The 23,657-nt window shown below is 37.8% G+C and overlaps 2 protein-coding genes across 2 annotated transcripts in view; both read right to left on the reverse strand.

Annotated features, from left to right (window-relative positions):
- The window catches only part of LOC103524914, a 116,749-nt gene extending 107,676 nt beyond the window's left edge, over positions 1-9,073 (reverse strand). Inside the window, exon 1 of the mRNA XM_026820184.1 lies at positions 8,941-9,073. The gene's annotated coding sequence lies outside the window, so the exon portion shown is untranslated. The remainder of the gene's footprint in view (positions 1-8,940) is intronic.
- A 1,350-nt stretch (positions 9,074-10,423) lies between these two features.
- Positions 10,424-22,328, reverse strand: LOC103524915 (GPI mannosyltransferase 3). Its single transcript, XM_026820185.1, has 7 exons — positions 22,216-22,328; positions 14,833-14,898; positions 14,375-14,506; positions 14,091-14,208; positions 13,520-13,771; positions 13,002-13,110; positions 10,424-11,259 (listed from the first exon to the last, which is right to left on the reverse strand). The coding sequence occupies exons 2-7, from the start codon at positions 14,844-14,846 to the stop codon at positions 10,871-10,873; spliced, it is 1,014 nt and encodes a 337-aa protein (XP_026675986.1). The 5' UTR covers positions 14,847-14,898; positions 22,216-22,328; the 3' UTR covers positions 10,424-10,870.
- Between the last annotated feature and the right edge of the window lie 1,329 nt (positions 22,329-23,657).

The following is a 23,657-nucleotide window of genomic DNA, read 5'->3' on the forward strand; positions in this document are numbered from 1 at the left end:
GAACCGAGTATTTCCCATTTTCCCTATGCTTCATATCCAGGTCAACCTCGGACTGAACTCAATCCTGAGACAATTCACGATGATAAAACTCGCCTTAAGTCAAGCAGATAAATGAATCCCAGCAAAGAGATGAAAGTGATGGAACTACTCACATAGAAGGGACGAGCACCTAGAGTTACTTGTAGGGAATGGCTGGAAACAAAGAGTCAATGAGAATTTCCCAGAACATCTCGACTTTCTACTCCATAATCAAAATTGTAGAAAAAAAACTCATGAATAGTAATTATTTATAAGACATGACGGGGTTTAATTTAAACCCTGTGGTCTTCCAACCCTTTGTTCACCCGCTCCTCATGAACCCTTTCCAAAACCCTTTAGGTTTTACACTAGTTGTCATCGTCATCATCATCTCTTGCTAAAAAGCGATGAAAAATTGTATGAAGATGAAATTTGTTTTGGCATTTTGACAACAACGTGGGGTAGAGAGGAAAAAAAGTTTTCCTTTCCATTTTTTCCCTTCCTAGCTCTTTTCCTATTACAATATAGCCTCGGTACAGAAGTTTTCTCAGGCTTTCTGATTACTTTCTATTACATTATTCATGTCTAAGGAACTTGTGAACCTACACTATGAGAGAAAGTATTGGAATTGGTCCAAATACATATTCAAAATCGGGAAATGGGTGAAAAAAATGGGGTGTTTAGCTAGATTACTTTCAAAATTATCTCATTACATTATTCATGTCTAAGGAACTTGTGAACCTATACTATGAGAGAAGGTATTGGAATTGGTCCAAATACATATTCAAAATCGGGAAATGGGTGAAAAAAATGGGGTGTTTAGCTAGATTACTTTCAAAATTATCTTGTAAAACTTGTAAAAACTAAAAGATATCAAAGAAGTACGGGACCACTTTTTTGGTAGATAATGTAATAAAACATCGTGTGATGTTCACGCTAGTTTTCCTTTTTTCTTTTTTTCGTGTATTTTTTATGCTCCAAGTCAGTAAAGTTACAAATTGCCGTGGAACCTCTCTGGTGGGAATATTATTGTTCCAGAGGTTAAGATGCTACAGAATAATAAGACGAAAGAACGAAATATGGGTCAGGTGGCCTAGCATCCTAGCAATAAGAAAGCAGAAAGGCATTATTATTTTTCTATTTTTATTAATTTTTATGTAAAGTAAGTACCTACAAAGGTTCTTATACTTTGCCTTTCAGGCAGCGGCGAAAGCACGTAAAATGCACCAGTAAGCAATGTATCACTCAAATTAGGCAGTGTTGCGCGTGGTTGGTACGTGGGTGGGTGACCATCTCAACTATCTGGGTTGCTTCAATGAACTCTTAGTGCGCGTCCACAACGGCGACCATAGACCTTAGCACCAGTGTGTCCACAACGGAGCCTAGAATCAAAACCATCGACCATCGCAGAGAAATTACTAATGTAGGCCCAAATTTCTTCATTTTCTGCGAGGGTCGGTACTACGGTCAACGCTCCGTTAAGGACGCTTCTATTCATTACAATGGTTTTCTTTTTTTCCTGTATTTTTTATGCTCCAAGTCAGTAAAGTTACAAATTGCCGTGGAACCTCTCTGGTGGCAATATTATTGTTCCAGAGGTTAAGATGCTACAGAATAATAAGGCGAAAGAACGAAATATGGGTCAGGTGGCCTAGCATCCTAGCAATAAGAAAGCTGAAAGGCATTATTATTTTTCTATTTTTATTATTATTTTTTATGGAAAGTAAGTACCTACAAAGGTTCTTATACTTTGCCTTTCAGGCAGCGGCGAAAGCACGTAAAATGCACCAGTAAGCAATGTATCACTCAAATTAGGCAGTGTTGCGCGTGGTTGGTAAGTGGATGGGTGACCATCTCCACTATCTGGGTAATCTGGGTTGCTTCAATGAACTTTTAGTGCGCGTCCACAACGGCGACCATAGACCTTAGCACCAGTGTGTCCACAACGGAGCCTGGAATCAAAACCATCGACCATCGCAGAGAAATTACTATGTAGGCCCAAATTTCTTCATTTTCTGCGAGGGTCATGGGTTACCATCTCAACTGTCTGGGTTGCTTCAATGAACTCTTAGTGCGCGTCCACAACGGAGCCTGGAATCAAAACCATCGACCATCGCAGAGAAATTACTATGTAGGCCCAAATTTCTTCATTTTCTGCGAGGGTCGTTTAGCTATGCAAGTACAGTTTGCGGAAAACACAAAATTGGAGAAAAAAAGACCTTTGAAAAAGAAAAAAAATCGATCAGTGTTTTACATACTATAGGTTGTGGAGAAAACTATGGTCTCACCTGGATTATTAGCACCTCCTTTGACACAAATGCCAAATCCATGATTAGCATCCTGACTCTGCGAGGGTCGGTACTACGGTCAACGCTCCGTTAAGGACGCTTCTATTCATTACAATGGTTTGTTTATTTTCTCCTAGGTCGGTACTTTGGTCATTGGTAAGTTCTCCGTTGTGGACACCTACTTTGGTATTTCCGGGGAGACACCTTATAGGATCAAAGGCTGAGGGGGAGGTGTATAGGAAGGTGACCCTATCGTCTACAAGCCTACATCTGTAATGAGCACGGGTAAGATAGGAGTGGGGGTGAAAGATAGGTTTAATATGTTTGACATTTTACAGTACAAGTGTTCTTATTCCCAGCGGAATAAACGGTGTTCTCTGAAATTCTAAACCAGTTGATATAATCCCTCTTCAGCTCCGGAAACAAAGAAATGATAAGACAGATAGGTGGTATAAGTAAAGAAAGCTTTATTGAAAAGAACAAACATTAATTTTGTCAATGATACTTCTCACGACTTATTTCATTTAGAACGAGATAAATAGTAAGCCCCGCCCCTTACTGTGAAAGCTACCAATAAAATGAGACCATACATCCAAAAATTCTGTCTTGAAGAAGATCCTGCCTATAAATCAGGCCAGACGGAGACATGAATCGTGAATTATTTGCGGTGAAGCTAGAAATTCTCGGCACAAGGTCCATGCCTATTTCACGGACATGTAAAGAAAGGAACTTTTGTGGGTAGGGGACTAGGGATCGCGGTATAGAGACCCAAATATGGGACTTATTGGAGATTCATGTTTTTTTTTTTTTTATAGGTAATGTTAAAGTATTTGTTAATTTCTGATTCTGTGAGAACGCTCGGAGACGGTTTAAGTAACCTCCGAGGTCGACAAAGACTTTGACATGGACCTGTTTACGGTGCTAACCTAGGTTCCGTGGAGTCACACCACTGGTGGCAAGCACTTGGCTAAAAAGGCGGAAATACTTAAAATAGATCTTTGATTCATTTACTGGATAAAATCCGTACACGAGATAGGTACCAGTAGTTATCACAAACATTTCTTAAAATCTTAAAAATAAGCCCAGGGTCAGACAAAAAAAATAGATCTACTTTAGAACAAAACCGCCAATAATTCACATTATTCACTTCTATAGTTCTAACCAATATTGGGCGAATCGAACCTAATTTGGATCCCTGGCGGGGTCGTAAAATTTAATTCCTCATTATTTGTCTTCATGCTCGCTATCGGAGCTGAACCTCGTGAGGACAGTTGACCAAATGAGGTTACCTATTAACGAAATATTGATCGCATAACAAATGAGCCTTTTACCGGGAAGATCTGCACGTCATGCCATGGGTGATGATGCATGGTGAGTTTGAATGAAGAACTGGGTTAGGATCCGTATTTGTCAGGACGTCTTCAGCAGTTTCATTCTTTTCGTCGTGCTTAGCGTGAAATAAATGGCGGTTGGCGTGATTACTAAAGGACATGTATTCCAGGCTTGTATCTTTATTACTTCTAAAGACGATTGGAGCCAAACAAGAAGACTCATCAGGATTTTGAATTTGCTTTTCTGAATAAATTTTGGTTTTGTCCTTGGGCCGGAAAGTGATCTTACGAACTGGTATCCTCGACGGTTTGTAACGCTTGGGAGTTGCCTTGGTGCGGCGAGTAGCGTTGTTCTTCTTCATGTCAATAGAAAACAGAAAGTAAAATTTTGGACAGCTATTAGCACTATTGGGCTTTATTTTCCGATAATTTGGAAAGTTAATAGGATATTATGTTAATATAAAAGTGACATAGGCTGCCAGCTTTACAAGGCAGAAAGGTTTAAAGTCATTCGGTTTTGATTCAGTCCAATAAAATACATTCCTCCCGACTTTAGGAGCTGCTACAATATGGCTGAAGGACCTTTTTTATCTCCCGAGTATGGTACAATACAAACTATGCCAACTTCTCCAAACAAAATATATGGTGAGTAATAAAAAAAAGCAGGCCATCTAGCTTTACCTTTTTGCGCCATTCATTAATAGTATGATAACGTTTAGCCACTGTAATCTCAGCTTGGGAATAATAGAGTTATGGTACATTACAATAAGAGTAGGTATGTAGGTATAATTGAGAATGTAAGAGGTACAATACAAGTTGATATTATATTGGACCAGTCACCGCCAGTCTATGTTGTGTTAGAACACATAGGATACACGACCGGCGACAGAAACAATGCATTTGCTCTATGGGACACGAGCCATTTTTTATACTTTTAGATTTATGGCCTGCTTTTTTTATTACTCACCATATATTTTGTTTGGAGAAGTTGGCATAGTTTGTATTGTACCATACTCGGGAGATAAAAAAGGTCCTTCAGTCTGCTTTTTTTATTACTCACCATATGTTTTGTTTGGACAAGTTGGCATAGTTTGTATTGTACCATACTCGGGAGATAAAAAAAGTCCTTCAGCCATATTGTAGCAGCTCCTAAAGTCGGGAGGAATGTATTTTATTAGACTGAATCAAAACCGAATGACTTTAAACCTTTCTGCCTTTTGCTACATATAAAATAATTATTATAACAGAAGACTCTTGGGACCAAAGTAATTTGAACATATTACGATTTCATATTTTGATTAATTTGAAACTCTTGTGGAGGATTTTAGTAATGTTAATGGGAGATTTATTAATGGTACAAAATGGAGTCTACATTTAAAAGGGTATTTTCAAACACATTTTACTCCTTTAAATTTCAAATACCCAATAAGCCTTTGTTAAATCCACCATTGGTAAATTGGTGTTCACTTTTCAACAGAACACGAGAGCCTGAATATTGAGCATTTCAGATTAAAACTGTTTGAATTATAACAGAAGACTCTTGGGACCAAAGTAATTTGAACATATTACAATTTTATAATTTGATTAATTTGAAACTCTTGTGGAGGGTTTTAGTAATGTTAATGGGAGATTTATTAATGGTACAAAAAGGAGTACACATTTAAAAGGGTATTTTCAAACACATTTTACTCCTTTAAATTTCCAATACCCAATAAGCCTTTGTTAAAATCCACCATTGGTAAATTGGTGTTCACTTTTCAACAGAACACGAGAGCCTGAATATTGAGCATTTCAGATTAAAACTGTTTGAATTCAAGGTAGGACTTGTAGACTAGGAGCTAGGAGGAGGCAGTCACGTATCTAGTTCATTTCTTTTTATCTTTTGAAAGCCATGAATAATGACTAGTCAATGCCAAGATCTAGGAAAACCCAACCACAAACTTTGACGAATAACTTGAAAGGAAAGCAGCGAAAAAATCCGCGGAGTGGAGCGGAGTGCGGGAATAAATCAGAAAATTTTAATATTGAAACCCAACTACCAAAGATAGAAGCAACATGATAAAATCTTGACATAAAACTTGACAAGAAAACGAAATAACTTTCGACTGGTGAATATCCCAGCAGGGCCGAAACATCACATCAGGGCTTTTCATAAGGGTTCAACTTACTTTGCTAGTATGGACATTTATTCGGTGGCATTCTTTGGTGAAGTCTAGTGTTTGGTAAAGCAACATGATAAAGTCTTGACATAAAACTTGACAAGAAAACGAAATAACTTTCGACTGGTGAATATCCCAGCAGGGCCGAAACATTACATCAGGGCTTTTCATAAGGGTTCAACTTACTTTGCTAGTATGGACATTTATTCGGTGGCATTCTTTGGTGAAGTCTAGTGTTTGGTGTCCTCATCATCAACCATTTGCGTTCCATTCTTGGACGAAAGTCTCCTCCATTGGAGTCCTCATGAGTACTCGTATTTTCACTTTACGTCATCATCTCTTCTTGTGGCCTTCCTTTTGGTCTTGCTCCTCTGGGGGTTGTCTCCGAGGTATTTGTCTTCTGGGTGGTGTCCTCTCTGAACCATGAAACTCTATTTCGTGATAATATAGGCCGGCTCTTCGAACTCTTGACGTTCGCGCGCCTCCCGGCACAACTCAAGTGTTTGGTGTCCTCATCATCAACCATTTGCGTTCCATTCTTGGACGAAAGTCTCCTCCATTGGAGTCCTCATGAGTACTCGTATTTTCACTTTACGTCATCATCTCTTCTTGTGGCCTTCCTTTTGGTCTTGCTCCTCTGGGGGTTGTCAAGTTGTCTCCGAGGTATTTGTCTTCTGGGTGGTATCCTCTCTGAACCATGAAACTCTATTTCGTGATAATATAGGCCGGCTCTTCGAACTCTTGACGTTCGCGCGCCTCCCGGCACAACTGATATTTTCCACTCAATGTTGTGCTTTTCATTTCGGTCATAAATATAGCCTCATTGGTTGTATTCGTATACTCGCAGTTCCCTTTTTTTCCGCTTTATTTTCCTCTATTCCTTCAAAGTGAAAGTAAATATTCTGACTGCCTCATCATAAACACCTCACAAAGTAGAATTGATACATATTACATATACAGGATGGTACTATAAAAGCAGAAGCAGAGAAACGCACCTCTAACATTGTAGGCGAAGAAAATCTACTCAGCAAATGTAAAGTCCAATCTACTAAGCCAAAACTCGAATCTACGAAGTTCAAATTTGAAGACAACCAACACAGCGGACTTAGCTCAATGGAAAAGCAATACTGCTTAGATAAATAATACAAAGGAAGACAACCAACACAGCGGACTTAGCTCAATGGAAAAGCAATACTGCTTAGATAAATAATACAAAGTTCATAAATAAACTCCGGAGTAAAACTGTTTACTTAACTTTTCAGCAGAATTAAATACGAACTTCAATGAACAAATATCATTTTCTTATGCAAAGGGGGGGGGGATATGAACTAAGTAAAAAATTAAAATGTTTTAGGTCAACTGAAGGTCCCTACGGACCTCTGAAGGTTCAACGGGACTTAAAAAGTAATCAAATTTCTTATGTTGAACATTTGTCTAAAAATTTCAAAAAGATGACGGAATACAAACTTTCAAGAAAACTTAATGCACTCAATCACCCAGTAGAGTTAAGAGTACGGGAGGGGATGAAATAGTAAACGACTAAGTGGCTGCTCTTGAGATTTGAGTATTAAAGGCAATAGATATACAGCGGAGTGACAGATAGGGGAGTGTAATTAGGCTAAAGGTGGAAGGTAAAATGAACGCTAAATATAGAGCAAAGTAAATTATACTAGGACACAAATAGAATTGAACATGTAACAATGGCAGAAGTTTAAACTTGTGGGAGCTAGGGGGGAGGGGGAAGAGGACAAAGGACGAAAAAGAGGGGGGAAAGAGAGGACAAAGGAGGACAAAGGAAGGTAAAGACGGGACAAAGGAGGGGAAAGACGGGACAAAAGAGGGAAAATAGGAGAGAGACAAAGGAAAAGAGAAAACATAGGAGAGAGAAGACGGGGGCAAGACGGGACATGGGAGAGAAAGAGAGACGGCACAAAGGAAGGGAAAGAGAGGACAAAGGAAAAAAGGGACAAAGGAGGGGAAAGAGAGGACAAAGGAGGGAAAAGACGGCACAAAGGAAGGGAAAGAGAGGACAAAGGAGGGAAAAGGGGACAAAGGAGGGGAAAGAGAGGACAAAGGAGGGAAAAGACGGGACAAAGAGGACAAGGAGGGGAAAAAAGGGACAAAGGAGGGGAAAGAGAGGACAAAGGAAGGAAAAGACAGGACAAAGGAGGGGAAATAGGATGGAAAAGAGAAAACCTAGGAGAGAAAAGACGGGACAAAGGAGGTTAGACAAGGGACAAAGGGAAAAGATGGGACAAAAGAGGGTAGACAGGGGGCAAAGAAGGGTTTTGCCATTCTGTCTGTCGTGCCAGTTACATGGGTTTCCTATGACCTCTTCCTTATCAACCCTACCAAGGTCGGCAGTCACAAAAGAGAAATACTTTCCTTATTAGATTTATTCGGAATATTAGGATAAGTAAATAAATATGGTATATGACATTGACGAGTAATATGGACATAAATAAGACTAGTTTTCAGTCTGTTTCTTCATATTGTTACAATGAGACGAAAATTTTGGAAACTAAATTCAAATTGGTACTTTTATATTATATCAACTGTTCGCATAGGACTAAAGAGTGCCTTTTTACAAGCAGTTCTAGAAAGAATACAACAGTAAGTTAACGTAAATAGTATTTAGTAATCTTTTATGACAAATCCCTAATGTACCTACAGAGCACAAAACATCCAATAATTCTCAAAAATAGATTATCCCTTGACAAGTCCATTTAAAGGTAGAGAAGTCTATTATTACTCCAATTCCCCCATGACAATCTGGCAGTTTATTAGACGTCTATAAACAGTACCTATGACTATATTCTGTGTTATTAAGGGTCCACATTGAAACCAAGCAATCACTAAAAAAAAAAAAAAAAAAAAAAAAACAGAAGAAATTTTGATATTGGTATTTATAAAGAAAGAATGGAAGTAAGAACTGTATAAAATATAAATTAATAGTCAATTTCATCAAAAAAGGAAAGAAAGAAAGAAGAAATAAACCTTTATTGAAGGACAGCCTTCAAATGAGGTTAATGCCCGGACCATATAGTACCCACTACTTAACCCTTTACGTATCAATAACAATATTCTGGCCATGCCTTTAATCTGCAGAGCCTACAACAAAGCTAGGAGCAAATGTTAGCTTACCATAGAATGGGTTAACACCATTTGAATTGAAGTCTCAACTAGCACAGATCCAAAGTGAAGATTCACTTTTTTTATATTAAATGAAAACAACAGACAACATAAAATCTTTTAACACATTTTGATAAAAAAGATATAACAAAGGAACAACAAGATTTTGACAAAAATGTATTATAAAAAAATAGAACAATATTTTTTAACGTATTATTTATAACAATATTACAACACTTTTATGTTTTTGTTGGAACATAAATAGAAACCAATTGAAATAAAAAGGTTTATTTACAATAGCTTTCCGATGGGTTCTAGAACTTTTTCGTCATTCATTTTTTTAGAATTTTGGATTTCGTATTTTTTTATTTTCACTTTTCAAAATTAATAATACAACTAATTAGATATTGTACGCAAAAATTATTCATGAACTTTTTTTTCCTATCTGAACATACTGCAACCCGATTTGCAATTTTACTGAAAAAACAACGTTGAGGAAAAAAAACTACATGAAAGGCACAAACTAAACCTACGGGAAAAGAAAAACTCTCTCGCTTTGACCTCTATTTTTTTCGTGCGGGGGAAAAATTGATTTGTGGGAAAACTAATCGCACGGCGAAATCTGGTGGGGGAAGTTGCAAACATTTCGTACGGTGGTAATACAGGGGGAAGTTTTCTTTTCTTTCAAAATTCCTTTCCATATATCCAGTATTTTCCAGTATAAGGTAAAATATCCCTTTAATCCTTTCTTTGCATTTGTTTCGTTATAATACCTACCTTTCAAATGAGTTTTTTTTTTTTTTTTTTTTTAGGTATGAGTAATATGACTATGGGATATTCTAGTCTGGAAAAAATGAGCAGAAAATAAATTTTAATTATTAAAAATGAGATCAATTTTTATTTTTGGACAAATACAAAAGACAAGTGTACTACATAGCGTTATGTAAATTGTAAAAGAACATTTAGTTTCACGACCCAAAACCATTCTTTAGCTGGTACCAGGCTTTAACACCTAACTACCAATCGGAAAAAAAACTGGGTTCGACCAATCAAAATACGAGATCTTTTATTACATTTCAAATCCTTTTAAGGGATTTTTTTTCTTTCATGAAAGTGCGCCAGAAACAGATAGTTTTGCATATCAGGAATTGGTGATTACAGGGTTTATATGCTTCTCCTGGAATGAAATTCCGTGACTTTTCCAAAAAATTGTCCATGAATTTTCCAGAAAAAAAAAAAATACTTTTCCATGACTTTTTGGTCGATTTTCAGATCCCAGGTCGCCTATAAACCCTGGATTAGTTGATTAGAATCTAGGCTAAGACTAGGTAGCCAATTCGCTTCTAGAGTTCTTTCTTTGCATTTGTTTCGTTATAATACCTACCTTTCAAATGAGATTTTTTTTTCTTAGGTATGAGTAATATGACTATGATCGGGATATTCTAGTCTGGAAATGCAATCCAAAGAAAATGAGCAGAAAGGAAAGAGCAGGAAATAAATTTTAATTATTAAAAATGAGATCAATTTTTATTTTTGGACAGATACAAAAGACAAGGGTACTACATAGCATTATGTAAAAGAACATTTAGTTTCACGACCCAAAACCATTCTTTGGCTGATACTAGGCTTTAACACCTAACTACCAATCGGAAAAAAAACTGGGTTCGACCAATCAAAATACGAGATCTTTTACATTTCAAATCCTTTTCAGGGATTTTTTTTTTTCCTTTTATGAGAGTGCGCCAAAAACAGATAGTTTTGCATATCAGGAATTGGTGATTACAGGGTTTATATGCTTTTCCCGGAATGAAATTCCGTGACTTTTCCAAAAAATTGTCCATGAATTTTCCAGAAAAAAATATTTTCCATGACTTTTTGGCCGATTTTCAGATCCCAGGTCGCCTATAAACCCTGGATTAGTTGATTAGAATCTAGGCTAAGACTAGGTAGCCAATTCGCTTCTAGAGTATACCATAACATTGTTTCCAATTCTGGATTCAACCCGCAGGAGCGTATGAAACAACTCCGCCTCCAGTACAAAACCATTGTTTCGTAACCACCACTCTATACTTGGCACCAGAACGTCGAAACTCACTACAGTACTCGGCAATACTGTGAAGTTATGAGAGGACGAACCAGTAGGCAAAGATTGGTTTTGCTTATAGTGGGCGTCAAGCCAGTATTGTGGATTTGAGTAGAAGACATCAGCTTCGTCCTGGTAGTTAGAAGAAGGCACAGACAGGTTCGGCTCACATGTAAGAAACCGAGTTGTAATGTTACGATGCAAATGGCTAAAAAATAAAATCAAAATCATCATCATGGTATCATCATTTCAGTTTTAAAATTATAATCAGAGGTTGACAAACACTTTAAAGTAAAAACCCAAGTAGTAGGTAGTAGAGCATTTTCAATCATAGCTTTGAGGTTAACAACTGTAGATATCTCTAGTTGACCAAACAAAGTGAAGGTCTACTGGTATGGTCAAACTTTCTTGACTTGGCAGGGTGGAGTGCTACCATCCTCCTTATACTCCTTAATAATCAGAACAGGGGTCTTCCAATTGCTAACAAAACACCTGGCTACTCATATGGACTTCACCCTCCCTGGCTTCAGGAATAGCCAGCAAATGATTTGTGCTAAGATCATTACCCATCCAGATACCAACCATGTATATCACTGAGTATGAAACTCGGTGGAAAAATCGGAGTTTCTCTCTGTTAGTTGGCACTCTTGTTCGTTTGGTTGAATCTGACACTCTGATAGTTTGGTAGTCATCTTTATAGTCCATGCGATGTGCAATTAATAGTAGGTATGTAACTGTGAGGTCTGAAGTCTGATTGATGTCTGAAACTCTGAGGTACTGACAAGATCTTATCGTCCACGTCCATCTTGTCAAACGCTGTGTCTTTCATGTAAGAATCTTGTTTCTTCCTGTTTTTACTTCTACTATGGATCGCTGTAGACTGATGCTTTCGAGTCTTTCAACGTACCTGAGTAGCATTACTCAAGAAATGACAGGCAAGGAATCAAGGAAAGTAAGTAACCACTGACACTGACATCGATTTTGGTTTTGGACTTTTTGAGAACAGAACAAAACAAAAGCTAGGTAAAAAACGTAAAAGGTTTTTGTATAGCGGTCACATGTAACTGCACAATATCATAAAAAAAAAAAAATTAAAAATATAAAATAAAGGAAAAGTTTTGAATGAAATTTTCAAAATGGCCGGGAAACCCGATATGTATTACAGTGTTGCCACATTTCTAATCATGTAAGACTGATGCTTTCGAGTCTTTCAACGTACCTGAGTAGCATTACTCAACAAATGACAGGCAAGGAATCAAGGAAAGTAAGTAACCACTGACACTGACATCGATTTTGGTTTTGGACTTTTTGAGAACAAAAGCTAGGTAAATAAAGGAAAAGTTTTGAATGAAATTTTCAAAATGGCCGGGAAACCCGATATGTATTACAGTGTTGCCACATTTCTAATCATGTAACGCGTATTATCCGGACTTTTTTTTTTTTAAGAGGTTTGACAGAGGGAACTGTGACTGCTATATGGTCTTATCGTCCCGAAATCGAAGGGAGAAGGAAGACAGGATAGGAGAAAGCCAGCCGTTCCGAGAACGAACATTATCCCATCAGGATAAAATCCGCCCCGGGCGGGAATCGAACCCGCGGCCTAGCGCTTACAAGGCAGACGCACTACCAACTAAGCTAACTAACTTTTAAAAGTGCGATAATAAGTTGTAATAATATCCACTTAATAGTTGTGAGATAATGTTACGTATAGGTCCGGACTTTTGGAAAGAGTCATTGAAATATACCTATTTTAGGGAAAAAAACTTCTGAACCTAAAATGTAATAAAGGAAAAACGTAACATTAGGGGATTCGAATGAGGAATAAATGATTTTTCAGGACATTACCTATTTTAATAACTTTACATTTCAGTGCAAGAAAACCAACCGTATAGAGCCACTTTTGGGAAGCTAGCAAAATCCGGCAAATGAAATGACCTTGAACCCTCGAATGGCCTTGGGATTTGTTTATTTTGAAGAAAATATTACTCACCATATATTTTGTTTGGAGAAGTTGGCATAGTTTGTATTGTACCATACTCGGGAGATAAAAAAGGTCCTTCAGGGTAGAAGTCCTTACTGGACATGGTAGGCATAATAATCTTTTGGGGAGCAAGATTCCGGGAAGATCTGCAGGTCATGCCATGGGTGATGATGCATGGTGAGTTTGAATGAAGAACTGGGTTAGGATCCGTATTTGTCAGGACGTAGTTCCCCACCCTAAAATCTAAATATTGTTCAATTTCAGCTTTATTGGCCATGACTGCTAGGTGAAATATTTTTTCCAAGCTTTACTTTCAACAGTACAGTACTATGGAGAATTTGAAAGACTATGGCCAGTGGTTGCCCCATTCCTCCATACACTCTGCACTGAAATAATGAAAAATGCAGGATGAGTACAGATTTGCAGACTGAACGAAACCCAGATATTGTTCTCACCATGTCTTCTCTTCACATGAGGCCAAGGATAGAAATACAGAGCAAAGCATGTCAAGTTTGCCTCGATGAAACCCAGATATTGTTCTCACCATGTCTTCTCTTCACATGAGGCCAAGGATAGAAATACAGAGCAAAGCATGTCAAGTTTGCCTCGACCGTGTTAATAAGTGTCCGTGTAGCACAATATGACCAACATGCACTGGTCAGAGTGAATATGGAAGCTAAGATTGCTACTTGACGTGAAGACATTAGAGCTACCCAGCAGATCAGGTAGACATCTGCCAGTACGGACATCAGGGTTTGGATCAGGCGAGGGATGAAAATCTGAAATGAAAGACACCAAATTTAAGGGGGGAAAATACTCTAGGACAAATTTCCAGAAATGTATGGTTCAGCCACTACTTAAGGGAATGAAAAAGTAAATTAAATAAATTGTGTGGATAAAAGAAAAGTGTCCCTGGGTTTGATTCTCAGAACCAATTGATAAAACTCACCACAAGTTGGACATAATCTAAGTTTAGAAGCTTGAGTAGAGCATATTGCAGAGAAACAAATGCTACATAAATATAACTTCTAATGCCTTCTATCCATTCCCAAAAAGTGTCCCTGGGTTTGATTCTCAGAACCAATTGATAAAACTCACCACAAGTTGGACACAATCTAAGTTTAGAAGCTTGAGTAGAGCATATTGCAGAGAAACAAATGCTACATAAATATAACTTCTAATGCCTTCTATCCATTCCCAAGTAATGTATCCATATCTGAAACAGAGAACACCAATCATGTACGGGACATCACTAGCTATATATTTTCATTTATATCTTATCATAATTATAACTGTAGGTAACATTCCATCCTTTACAGACCATTATCTCTGATCCCAAAATTCAAAATTTTGTTTTAGGCATTACTCAAAGGTGAACTTACCCAAAAACAAGATTGTGAGCAACTTCTAGACTTTGCCAATATTCATCAGGGACAAACCAGGATCTCACTAAAGACAAATGAAACAATCTCACAGCCAGCACAAACCATACTGGAAAATAGCTACTTCTGAAGCTAAAAAAAAAAAAAAAAAAAAAAAAAAAAGAAAAAAAATAAAAAAAAACACAAACCCCAGGGGGGAAAAAGTAAATTAATAATAACAACTAACTCAGTGGTGTAATGGTTAGCATGATGGACTTTGAATCTGGAGGTTGATGGTTTGAGTTCAAGGAAAATCATGAAATTTAACATACCTAATTTAGCAGAGAACAATACACGTGACAAGAATTTACCCCTAACACAATTAAAATTTCTACAAAAAGTTCTAGTGAACTTTATATCCTGTATGCTAGGAACAAAGTAGACAGGAAAGGTAACGGAAGATGTAGGTAGGTACTCACAGTTTTAATCTCATTCTGTCAAAGGTGGAGTGTGATATCCATGAACTGAATCCAAGTCAGCACCTCCTGAAATTTAAATGATACCTAATTTGTTTATGGTACTGTTTATTATGTACATACATACAATTTATGATAGTGTTTGGTAAACTTTGAGCCCAATTAAACACTAAGCCCAAACACTCTCCATTAAGGCCTAGACACACCAAAACCGCACGGTTTTTATTTTGCGGCTGCCGTGCAGCAACCAAGAGATTTTTTTCTTGCGATGAATTTTGCCGCTAGCGGCAGGAGTTATTTTTGATTCTTCTTTGGACTACTACCAAGAAATCCGATCGACAACCGCTCGGCTGAGTTTAGACACACCTCGATGGCTGAAAAAATAGCACAAGCATTTGACCTCAACCATCCTTATTATTTCTACAGAATATTTAAATGCGGCTGACGTTGAAGACTTGAAGTCACGATGTGCCTCCATACGGAAACAGCTTGAATCCATCGAGTCCAAAGCCGCCTTCCTCAAGACTAGGAATACAAAGCTGTCGGAAGAACAAGAGGAAGATGATGGTCTAGTTCAGGATGAAGACTACCAGAGAACACGACGTGTTCATGCTAATAACAGTCATCTGGGATATCTCTGTAATATAATGTGATGGGACGTATTCACGACCGAATTCACTCGAAAATTCTTAGAGTGAAAATTCTTTAAATTTCGGCAAACTTGGTACCCATTTGAGCTCGCGTTATGTGAGTCACAAATACAGATACTTTACAGTGGGTAAATTGAAAACGGAAAGAAAACGGAAGAAAGAAGGTTAACTGAAAGTTTACAACCATTCATAATTCAGAGTCATAAAAGTAGCTAGTTACTAGCTACGATCGAAAATTCTAAACCAGTTGATATAATCCCTCTTTAGCTCCGGAAACACAGAAATGATAAGACAGATAGGTGGTATAAGTAAAGAAAGCTTTATTGAAAAGAACAAACATTAATTTTGTCAATGATATTTCTCGAGACTTATTTCATTTAGCACGAGATAAATAGTAAGCCCCGCCCCTTACTGTGAAAGCTACCAATAAAATGAGACCATACATCCAAAAATTCTGTCTTGAAGAAGATCCTTTGCCTTTTTCAGACTTCACTCCAGTTTTTGGTATCTTGTGTGCAGAAGCCATACCATATTTGAAACCACGATTCCCATATCTGAATTTGTTAAGTTTCAAGTCAAAAATTGTGGGGAGAAGTATATCACTCCAGGAAGATCCACGGGTTTCGGATGCAGCAGAATTACGAGCAGTCACCCATGGGTGATGGTAACTGGAGAAACCAATGGTGACCGTGATTTTGTCATATTGAAGATGTGACGAAATTCCAAAGTTGTTCGTGTGACTTGTTATTATGTTATCAGGGCTGTGGTAGTTGAACTTCTTATTTTGATTTCCTATGAAATCTTTCAAAAAGGGAACTTTACGAGTAAAAGTCTGTTCATGTCCAGGCAATACAGTTTCGACACAAGTCTCATCCAAGATCACATGAACCGAATCATTGCGGACAGTGAGTACACGATTTTTCCTTACCACAGTCATGCTATGAAGTGTAGGTTTCGGATGATCAATTTTTCCAGCAGTTCTGTTTCTTGACCAGTGAAAACTGTTATTTATCGTCTCTTGGAGTACGATGGTAGATTGAAAAATTTTCGGGTCTATACTGAAGATAAAGAGGTCCTCTGATAGATTGAATTTTATTTCAGGTCGACTTCCGATACCAAACTTATTTATCGTCTCTTGGAGTACGATGCTAGATTGAAAAATTTTCGGATCTATACTGAAGATAAAGAGGTCCTCTGATAGATTGAATTTTATTTCAGGTCGACTTCCGATACCAAATTTCTCCGAAAACCCGAAGGATTTTCCATCGTTTACAAACTACAAGTGAATTAGATTCGTAGAAGCTTAACCCATCTTTTAGGGCTGTTTGCCCCTACACCGAAACCTCAGAGTGGGCTTTGGTGTACCTATGGAGTTAAGCTGACAGTGGGACGGTAGCAAAGTTTTAAAATTAATCTCGCATTTCCTGATTTACAAACTACAAGTGAATTAGATTCGTAGAAGCTTAACCCATCTTTTAGGGCTGTTTGCCCCTACACCTAAACCTCAGAGTGGGCTTTGGTGTACCTATGGAGTTAAGCTGACAGTGGGACGGTAGCAAAGTTTTAAAATTAATCTCGCATTTCCTGGTGAACTAAATTGATTTTTCTAGAAAATGGCAAGGTGATTTTATCCTTTTACACAAAGAGAGCACCGAAGTGCTGAATCTCTCTTGTAACTACTCCTGATAAGGATAATTTACAAACTACAAGTGAATTAGATTCGTAGAAGCTTAACCCATCTTTTAGGGCTGTTTGCCCCTATACACCTAAACCTCATTGCCCCTATACACCTAAACCTCATTGCCCCTACACCTAAACCTCGGAGTGGGCTTTGGTGTACCTATGGAGTTAAGCTGACAGTGGGACGGTAGCAAAGTTCTAAAATTAATCTCGCATTTCCTAGTGAACTAAATTGATTTTTCTAGAAAATGGCAAGGTGATTTTATCCTTTTACACAAAGAGAGCACCGAAGTGCTGAATCTCTCTTGTAGGTAGACTAGGAGCTAGGAGGAGGCAGTCACGTATCTAGTTCATTTATTTTTATCTTTTGAAAGCCATGAATAATGACTAGTCAATGCCAAGATCTAGGAAAACCCAAACACAAACTTTGACGTATAACTTGAAACTCTCTTGTACTACATCCCATCAACAAAATATATCGTCTAATATTGATCTTTTTTTTACTTTCTTTCCAGAAATTCTTCGTATTCAAATCGCAGCTTGAAGAAATTCAATCAATTCTAAATGAACCAATTCACAAAAGTTGGATGGACAAAATTCTAACCAAAACACAAAACCTCATCAACTTCATGAGACATTCACAAAAAGAACTCGAAAATGAAACAACTGAAAATGAAAATGAGCCAATAAATAAGGAAAATGATTTGCTTAGACAGTGGTAAGAATTAACAATAATACAATGATTTTCTAACATTCTATTGATCTTTTAGAAAAATATCAACTGGAATTACCAGTATCATTCAGAGAATCACAGAAATGAAGTTTTGAAGTTTAGCTTTTCTCAGGATCTCTAACACATGAACTTTTGTATTTCAGTTTCAACGAGTGGAATGAAATGGCCACCAACATCTCCAAACAATCCAAAAAGGAAACCCAAACCGAGTTCATCGATCCGAAAGCTTCTAATGTGAAAATTATACACGTCTCTCCGAACTGGGAAAATTCGCACAGTTATGTCTCCGAGTCTGAAGTTCTCATTGTAAACTATTCTCGCATTATCAGACACGAGAACAGTGATCATGTACGTGAGGAAGCAGATCGCATGATAGCTTCCGGTGAAACTAGAAATGAAAAGCTAGAAAGAGTTCAACATCTACAAGACGAAGGACTCAAAAAGCAACAAGAAGATCTGTACGACCTAAACCAAGAGTTACGTGGGGTATTATTTAACAAGTTCAGCGAAACTAAATCTCCAGAAAAGACAGATCATAAAAGAGGATATGAAAACCATGACCCTGACGCGCTAGGTGTAGACACGTGTAAACAATGGAAAGAAACGACTGCCTTTGTGAATCACGATAACACTGAAGTAACAGAACCGTTGGAGGAAGAAAATTTGAAAGAAAGAAAAAAGAAAGGAAAACGGGAAAGAAAATGCAACATTAGCTCGAATAGACACAAAACCACGGAGAGAAGCAGTAAAGGTCAAACACCACCCACTATTTATTCGGTGAACAATGATGCCAAGAAACATATCACACGGAAGAAATTAAATCGTTTAGGTAAGTTTGTCTACAGTATGAAAATTCCGGATTAGGCAAAATTAGATGAAATTCAGGATACAGGACGGTGGTATTCACACGTTTTTAAACAATACGTACTCAAAAAGTTAACATGATTCGGACATGTGAAATGTCAACATTTAATCAAAATATTGAAACATATTAGAGCGATAATAATAAGTTAATAAATATCTAGGTAGTCGAACATCAAGAACCAGTTAAAAAATATTAAACTTGATCATGTCATTCCCTTTCAGGAAACTGCAGGAATTCAAGCGACAGCAAAACAGCGGTTACCAACAGAAGTCATATTAAAGATGAGAAAACAGTCGCCAAATATGAAACCAATGCCACATCGAAAGAGATCGATAAGGCTCCACACCACGACAAGGCAGACCCTGGGCTGTTCGAATACTTGGGCAATGTCAGCTATAAAAAGCTGCAACCGGGAGATGAATTATCCACCACAAAGGTTGAGGATTTGCTAACCAAGTTTGATGATAAGACGAAAAAAGGAGAGCGGTTGGCGGATAAGGATAAGACGGTGAAAAATAAGGGCGATCGGAACACAACCAAGCAGAAGACCAAAAGAGCAAGTAAGTAAAAACGTTGGAAAACGGAGATGTAGAGTACGTGAAGTGAATTAGGACCAAGGCATAGGCATAGAAATCTTTTGCACATTCTTAGATATTTTTACCATCTATACTAAATAAAGGACTCGAAAGGTGTGTCCACACATAGTCAAAAAGTGGTCGATCGATGTCGACTGAACCGTCCACACTGCCTCGATAACAGATTCATCTCGTCGATCGACAACCGCTCGGCTGAGTTTAGACACACTAGGACCAAGGCATAGGCATAGAAATCTTTTGCACATTCTTAGATATTTTTACCACCTATACTAAATAAAGGACTCGAAAGGTGTGTCCACACATAGTCAAAAAGTCGTCGATCGATGTCGACTGAACCGTCCACACTGCCTCGATAACAGATTCATCTCGTCGATCGACAACCGCTCGGCTGAGTTTAGACACACCTCGATGGCAGAAAAAATAGCACAAGCATTTGACCTCAACCATCCTTATTATTTAGATGACGGAATACAAACTAAATGCAAAATCGTCGAGTTATGAACGACCTATATTGTTAAAAAAAAAGTCCGTCACATCCTCTTTTGCTTTTCGATATTACCTAACGATATTAAATGCTTTTCAAAATTTCAAGATATTATGGATTATTATGCTGTTAAATGTTTTTCAAGATATTATGCTCTTATATGCTTTTCAGCATAATATGCTGTTAAAATGCTTTTCAAGAAAACTAAATGCACTCAATCACCCAGTAGAGTTAAGAGTACGGGAGGGGATGAAATAGTAAACGACTAAGTGGCTGCTCTTGAGATTTGAGTATTGAGTTATACTATAGGGTACCTATCGTATAAGTCAAGTGTCAATACTTTGTGACGTCACGACAACAGCTTTGTACTTTTCAATTTCAGCATCAAAAGAAGACGAGTATTAAAGAGCTTTTTATAAGTTACTTTTAAATATTCAATAGGCTCATCATGGAGCTGTCATTCAAACTTGTTTACTGTGGAGGGCTGAGGATTTTGGGGCTTCAAGTCCTGCACATGGGGAAGAAAAGAGAAACGTTGAAAAAATCTATGGAAATTTCACGTTATTTTTAGACTTTTCCTGATTTGAAACGGAAAAAACGGGAACTTTGGTTTATGCTAAAAATCTTATGAGTAGGTAATATTATTTTATCATTTTGGTAAAACGAAGAGAGCCTCTTCTCAATTTTTGTGGACATCAAATGCTGTGCCGCCACATTTTGAGCAATTTCTCTGGAAGTATTCCTTCCATTTTCATTAGGAAATATGCGTGTTTTCCAAGAACCCATCAAGCTTTAGGCTGAAGTGAAATTTAATATGTGTACGTAAAAGGTAGGGCATTGCACGTACTTTGTTTTATGTGCCCAACTCCTACGTCTTCTAAGTTTTGCTCTGGATGTGATGAAACCTTTACCTAAATAAACACTTACGAGTAGCATGCCAGTTTTTTTTTTTTCTTCTTCTTCTTCTTCTTCTTCTTCTTCTTCTTTTTTTCGAAATTAGAGTGAAAATTCTTTAAATTTTGGCAAACTTGGTACCCATTTGAGCTCGCGCTATTTGAGTCACAAATACAGATACTTTACAGTGGATAAATTGAAAAGGGAAAGAAAACGGAAGAAAGAAGGTTAACTGAAAGTTTACAACCAATCAGCTATCAGCAGACAGAGATTGATGATTAGAATCTAGGCTAAGACTAGGTAGCCTATTCGCTTCTAGAGTATACCATAACATTATTGCCAATTCTCGATTCAACCCGCAGGAGCGTATGAAACAACTCTGCCTCCAGTGCAAACCCATTGTTTCGTAACCACCACTCTATACTTGGCACCAGAACGTCAAAACACACTACAGTAGTTGGCAATACTGCGAAGAAATCATGAGAGGACGAACCAGTAGGTAAAGATTGGTTATGCTTATAGTGGGCGTCCAGCCAGTATTGTGGATTTGAGTAGAAGACATCAGCTTCGTCCTGATAGTGAGAAGAAGGCACAGACAGGTTCGGCTCACATGTGAGGAACCGAGTTGTAATGTTACGATGCAAATGGCTAAAAAATAAAATCAAAATCATCATCATGGTATCATCATTTCAGTTTTAAAATTATAAGATTGATTGTAGGGTTCGAAAAACTGTATGTATGTAACTCGGTGGAAAAATCGAAGTTTCTGAGTTTCTGTCTGGTAGTTGGCACTCTTGTTCGTTTGGTTGAATCTGACACTCTGATAGTTTGGTAGTCATCTTTATAGTCCATGCGACGTGCAATTAATAGTATGTAACTGTGAGGTCTGAAGTCTGATTGATGTCTGAAACTCTGAACTCTGAGGTACTGACAAGATATACCAACCTCAGTGGTGCAGTTGTTAACGCGTTGGACTTTGGATCTGGAGGTTGGTGGTTCGAGTCCAAGTCATGTCATGAAATTCTAGATACATACAATTTATGATAGTGTTTGGTGAACTTTGAGCCCAATTAAACACCAAGCCCAAACACTCTCCATTATGATCAGAAGTTGACAAACACTTTAAAGTAAAAACCCAAGTGGTACCTAGGTAGTAGAGCATTTTCAATCATAGCTTTGAGGTTAACAACTGTAGATATCTCTAGTTGACCAAACAAACTAACAAAGTGAGGGTCTACTGGCATGGTGAAACTTTCTTGGCTTGGCAGGATGGAGTGCTACCGTCCTCCTTAATAATCAGAACAGGGGTCTTCCAATTGCTAACAGAACACCTGGCTACTCATATGAACTTCACCCTCCCTGGCTTCAGGAATAGCCAGCAAATGATTTGTGCTAAGATCATTACCCATCCAGATACCAACCATGTATATCACTGCTTATCTTCAGTGACTTAAAGACTGATGCTTTCGAGTCTTTCAACGTACCTGAGTAGCATTACTCAACAAATGACAGGCAAGGAATCAAGGAAAGTAAGTAACCACTGACACTGACATCGATTTTGGTTTTGGACTTTTTGAGAACAAAAGCTAGGTAAATAAAGGAAAAGTTTTGAATGAAATTTTCAAAATGGCCGGGAAACCCGATATGTATTACAGTGTTGCCACATTTCTAATCATGTAACGCGTATTATCCGGACTTTTTTTTTTTTAAGAGGTTTGACAGAGGGAACTGTGACTGCTATATGGTCTTATCGTCCCGAAATCGAAGGGAGAAGGAAGACAGGATAGGAGAAAGCCAGCCGTTCCGAGAACGAACATTATCCCATCAGGATAAAATCCGCCCCGGGCGGGAATCGAACCCGCGGCCTAGCGCTTACAAGGCAGACGCACTACCAACTAAGCTAACTAACTTTTAAAAGTGCGATAATAAGTTGTAATAATATCCACTTAATAGTTGTGAGATAATGTTACGTATAGGTACTTGGGAAGTAGGCATTGGTAGAAACATTATTATCAATCTATAACTAGGTATATTCTATAGGTATCCCAATACTTTTTGTGACCTACCTAACCCACCTACCTTCGAGTGTACTAGTCCTAATGGCATGACACACGGCCTACATTAAAATAATGTAAGAAATTCCCCATGTATGGGTACCATGCTGACGAGAGGATCTTCCTTAAAATACTCCTATATGAACCATACCACATGTCTAAGCTAGAAGACTTACTATTGAATGGTGCCGTGTTTAATGAAAGGTTCCAACCTTATGAGTCCCACATCCCATACATTCTTCAGTTCTGTATGGATTACAATCAATTCAGCAGCAAGCTACTTGGATAATCATGAAACTGATCCAGCTGGCTTGTGTAAGGCCAGAAAAAGCCATCAGCAAATGATTGCTTTTGGCCTAGATGGTGACCAAACAGAGTAGGTACTAAATTAGGTGATTCCCGCCCAGGGCAAATTTTATCCTGATGGGATAATGTTCATTCTTGGAACAGCTGGCTTTTTCCTATCCTGTCTTCCTTATATCTTTGATTTTGGGATGATAAGACCTTAACAGTTATAGTTCCCTCTGTCAAACCTCTTGGAAAAAGACAATGTTGCTTAATTTTAGAGATCCAAGGGAGCTGGTGCACTCAAGGTGCTATTGCCACTGGATATCTGCTTAGGTATGTGATGACCTGATAACATAAAATTGTATGAATGGCTAGTCCTTGTAAAAAGGACAAAAATAGGTCTATCAGTGTGTATTAGTAGACTAAGAGAAATAGGCTCCACTTTTAATAGGCAGATATTTTTGTTAGGTAGTATGTATACCTATTGTACCTATAATTACATATATATTATAAGGAACCCCAGACTATGGGGTTTGATATTTGCTTGTGATAAGGAGTAAAAAAAAAAAAAAAAAAAAAAAAAA

Source organism: Diaphorina citri, unplaced genomic scaffold (genome assembly GCF_000475195.1).
Source record: "Diaphorina citri unplaced genomic scaffold, Diaci psyllid genome assembly version 1.1 scaffold125, whole genome shotgun sequence".
Classification (NCBI taxonomy): domain Eukaryota; kingdom Metazoa; phylum Arthropoda; class Insecta; order Hemiptera; family Psyllidae; genus Diaphorina; species Diaphorina citri.

What these genes read in the sequence shown, in the direction of transcription:
- LOC103524915 (XM_026820185.1), bottom strand. An exon ending in GCTCACAATCTTGTTTTTGG is followed by an intron (nt 14,209 to 14,374) that starts GTAAGTTCACCT and finishes TCTCTGTTTCAG; the next exon opens with ATATGGATACATTACTTGGG. An exon ending in ATGGTGAGAACAATATCTGG is followed by an intron (nt 13,111 to 13,519) that starts GTTTCATCGAGG and finishes GCTCCCCAAAAG; the next exon opens with ATTATTATGCCTACCATGTC.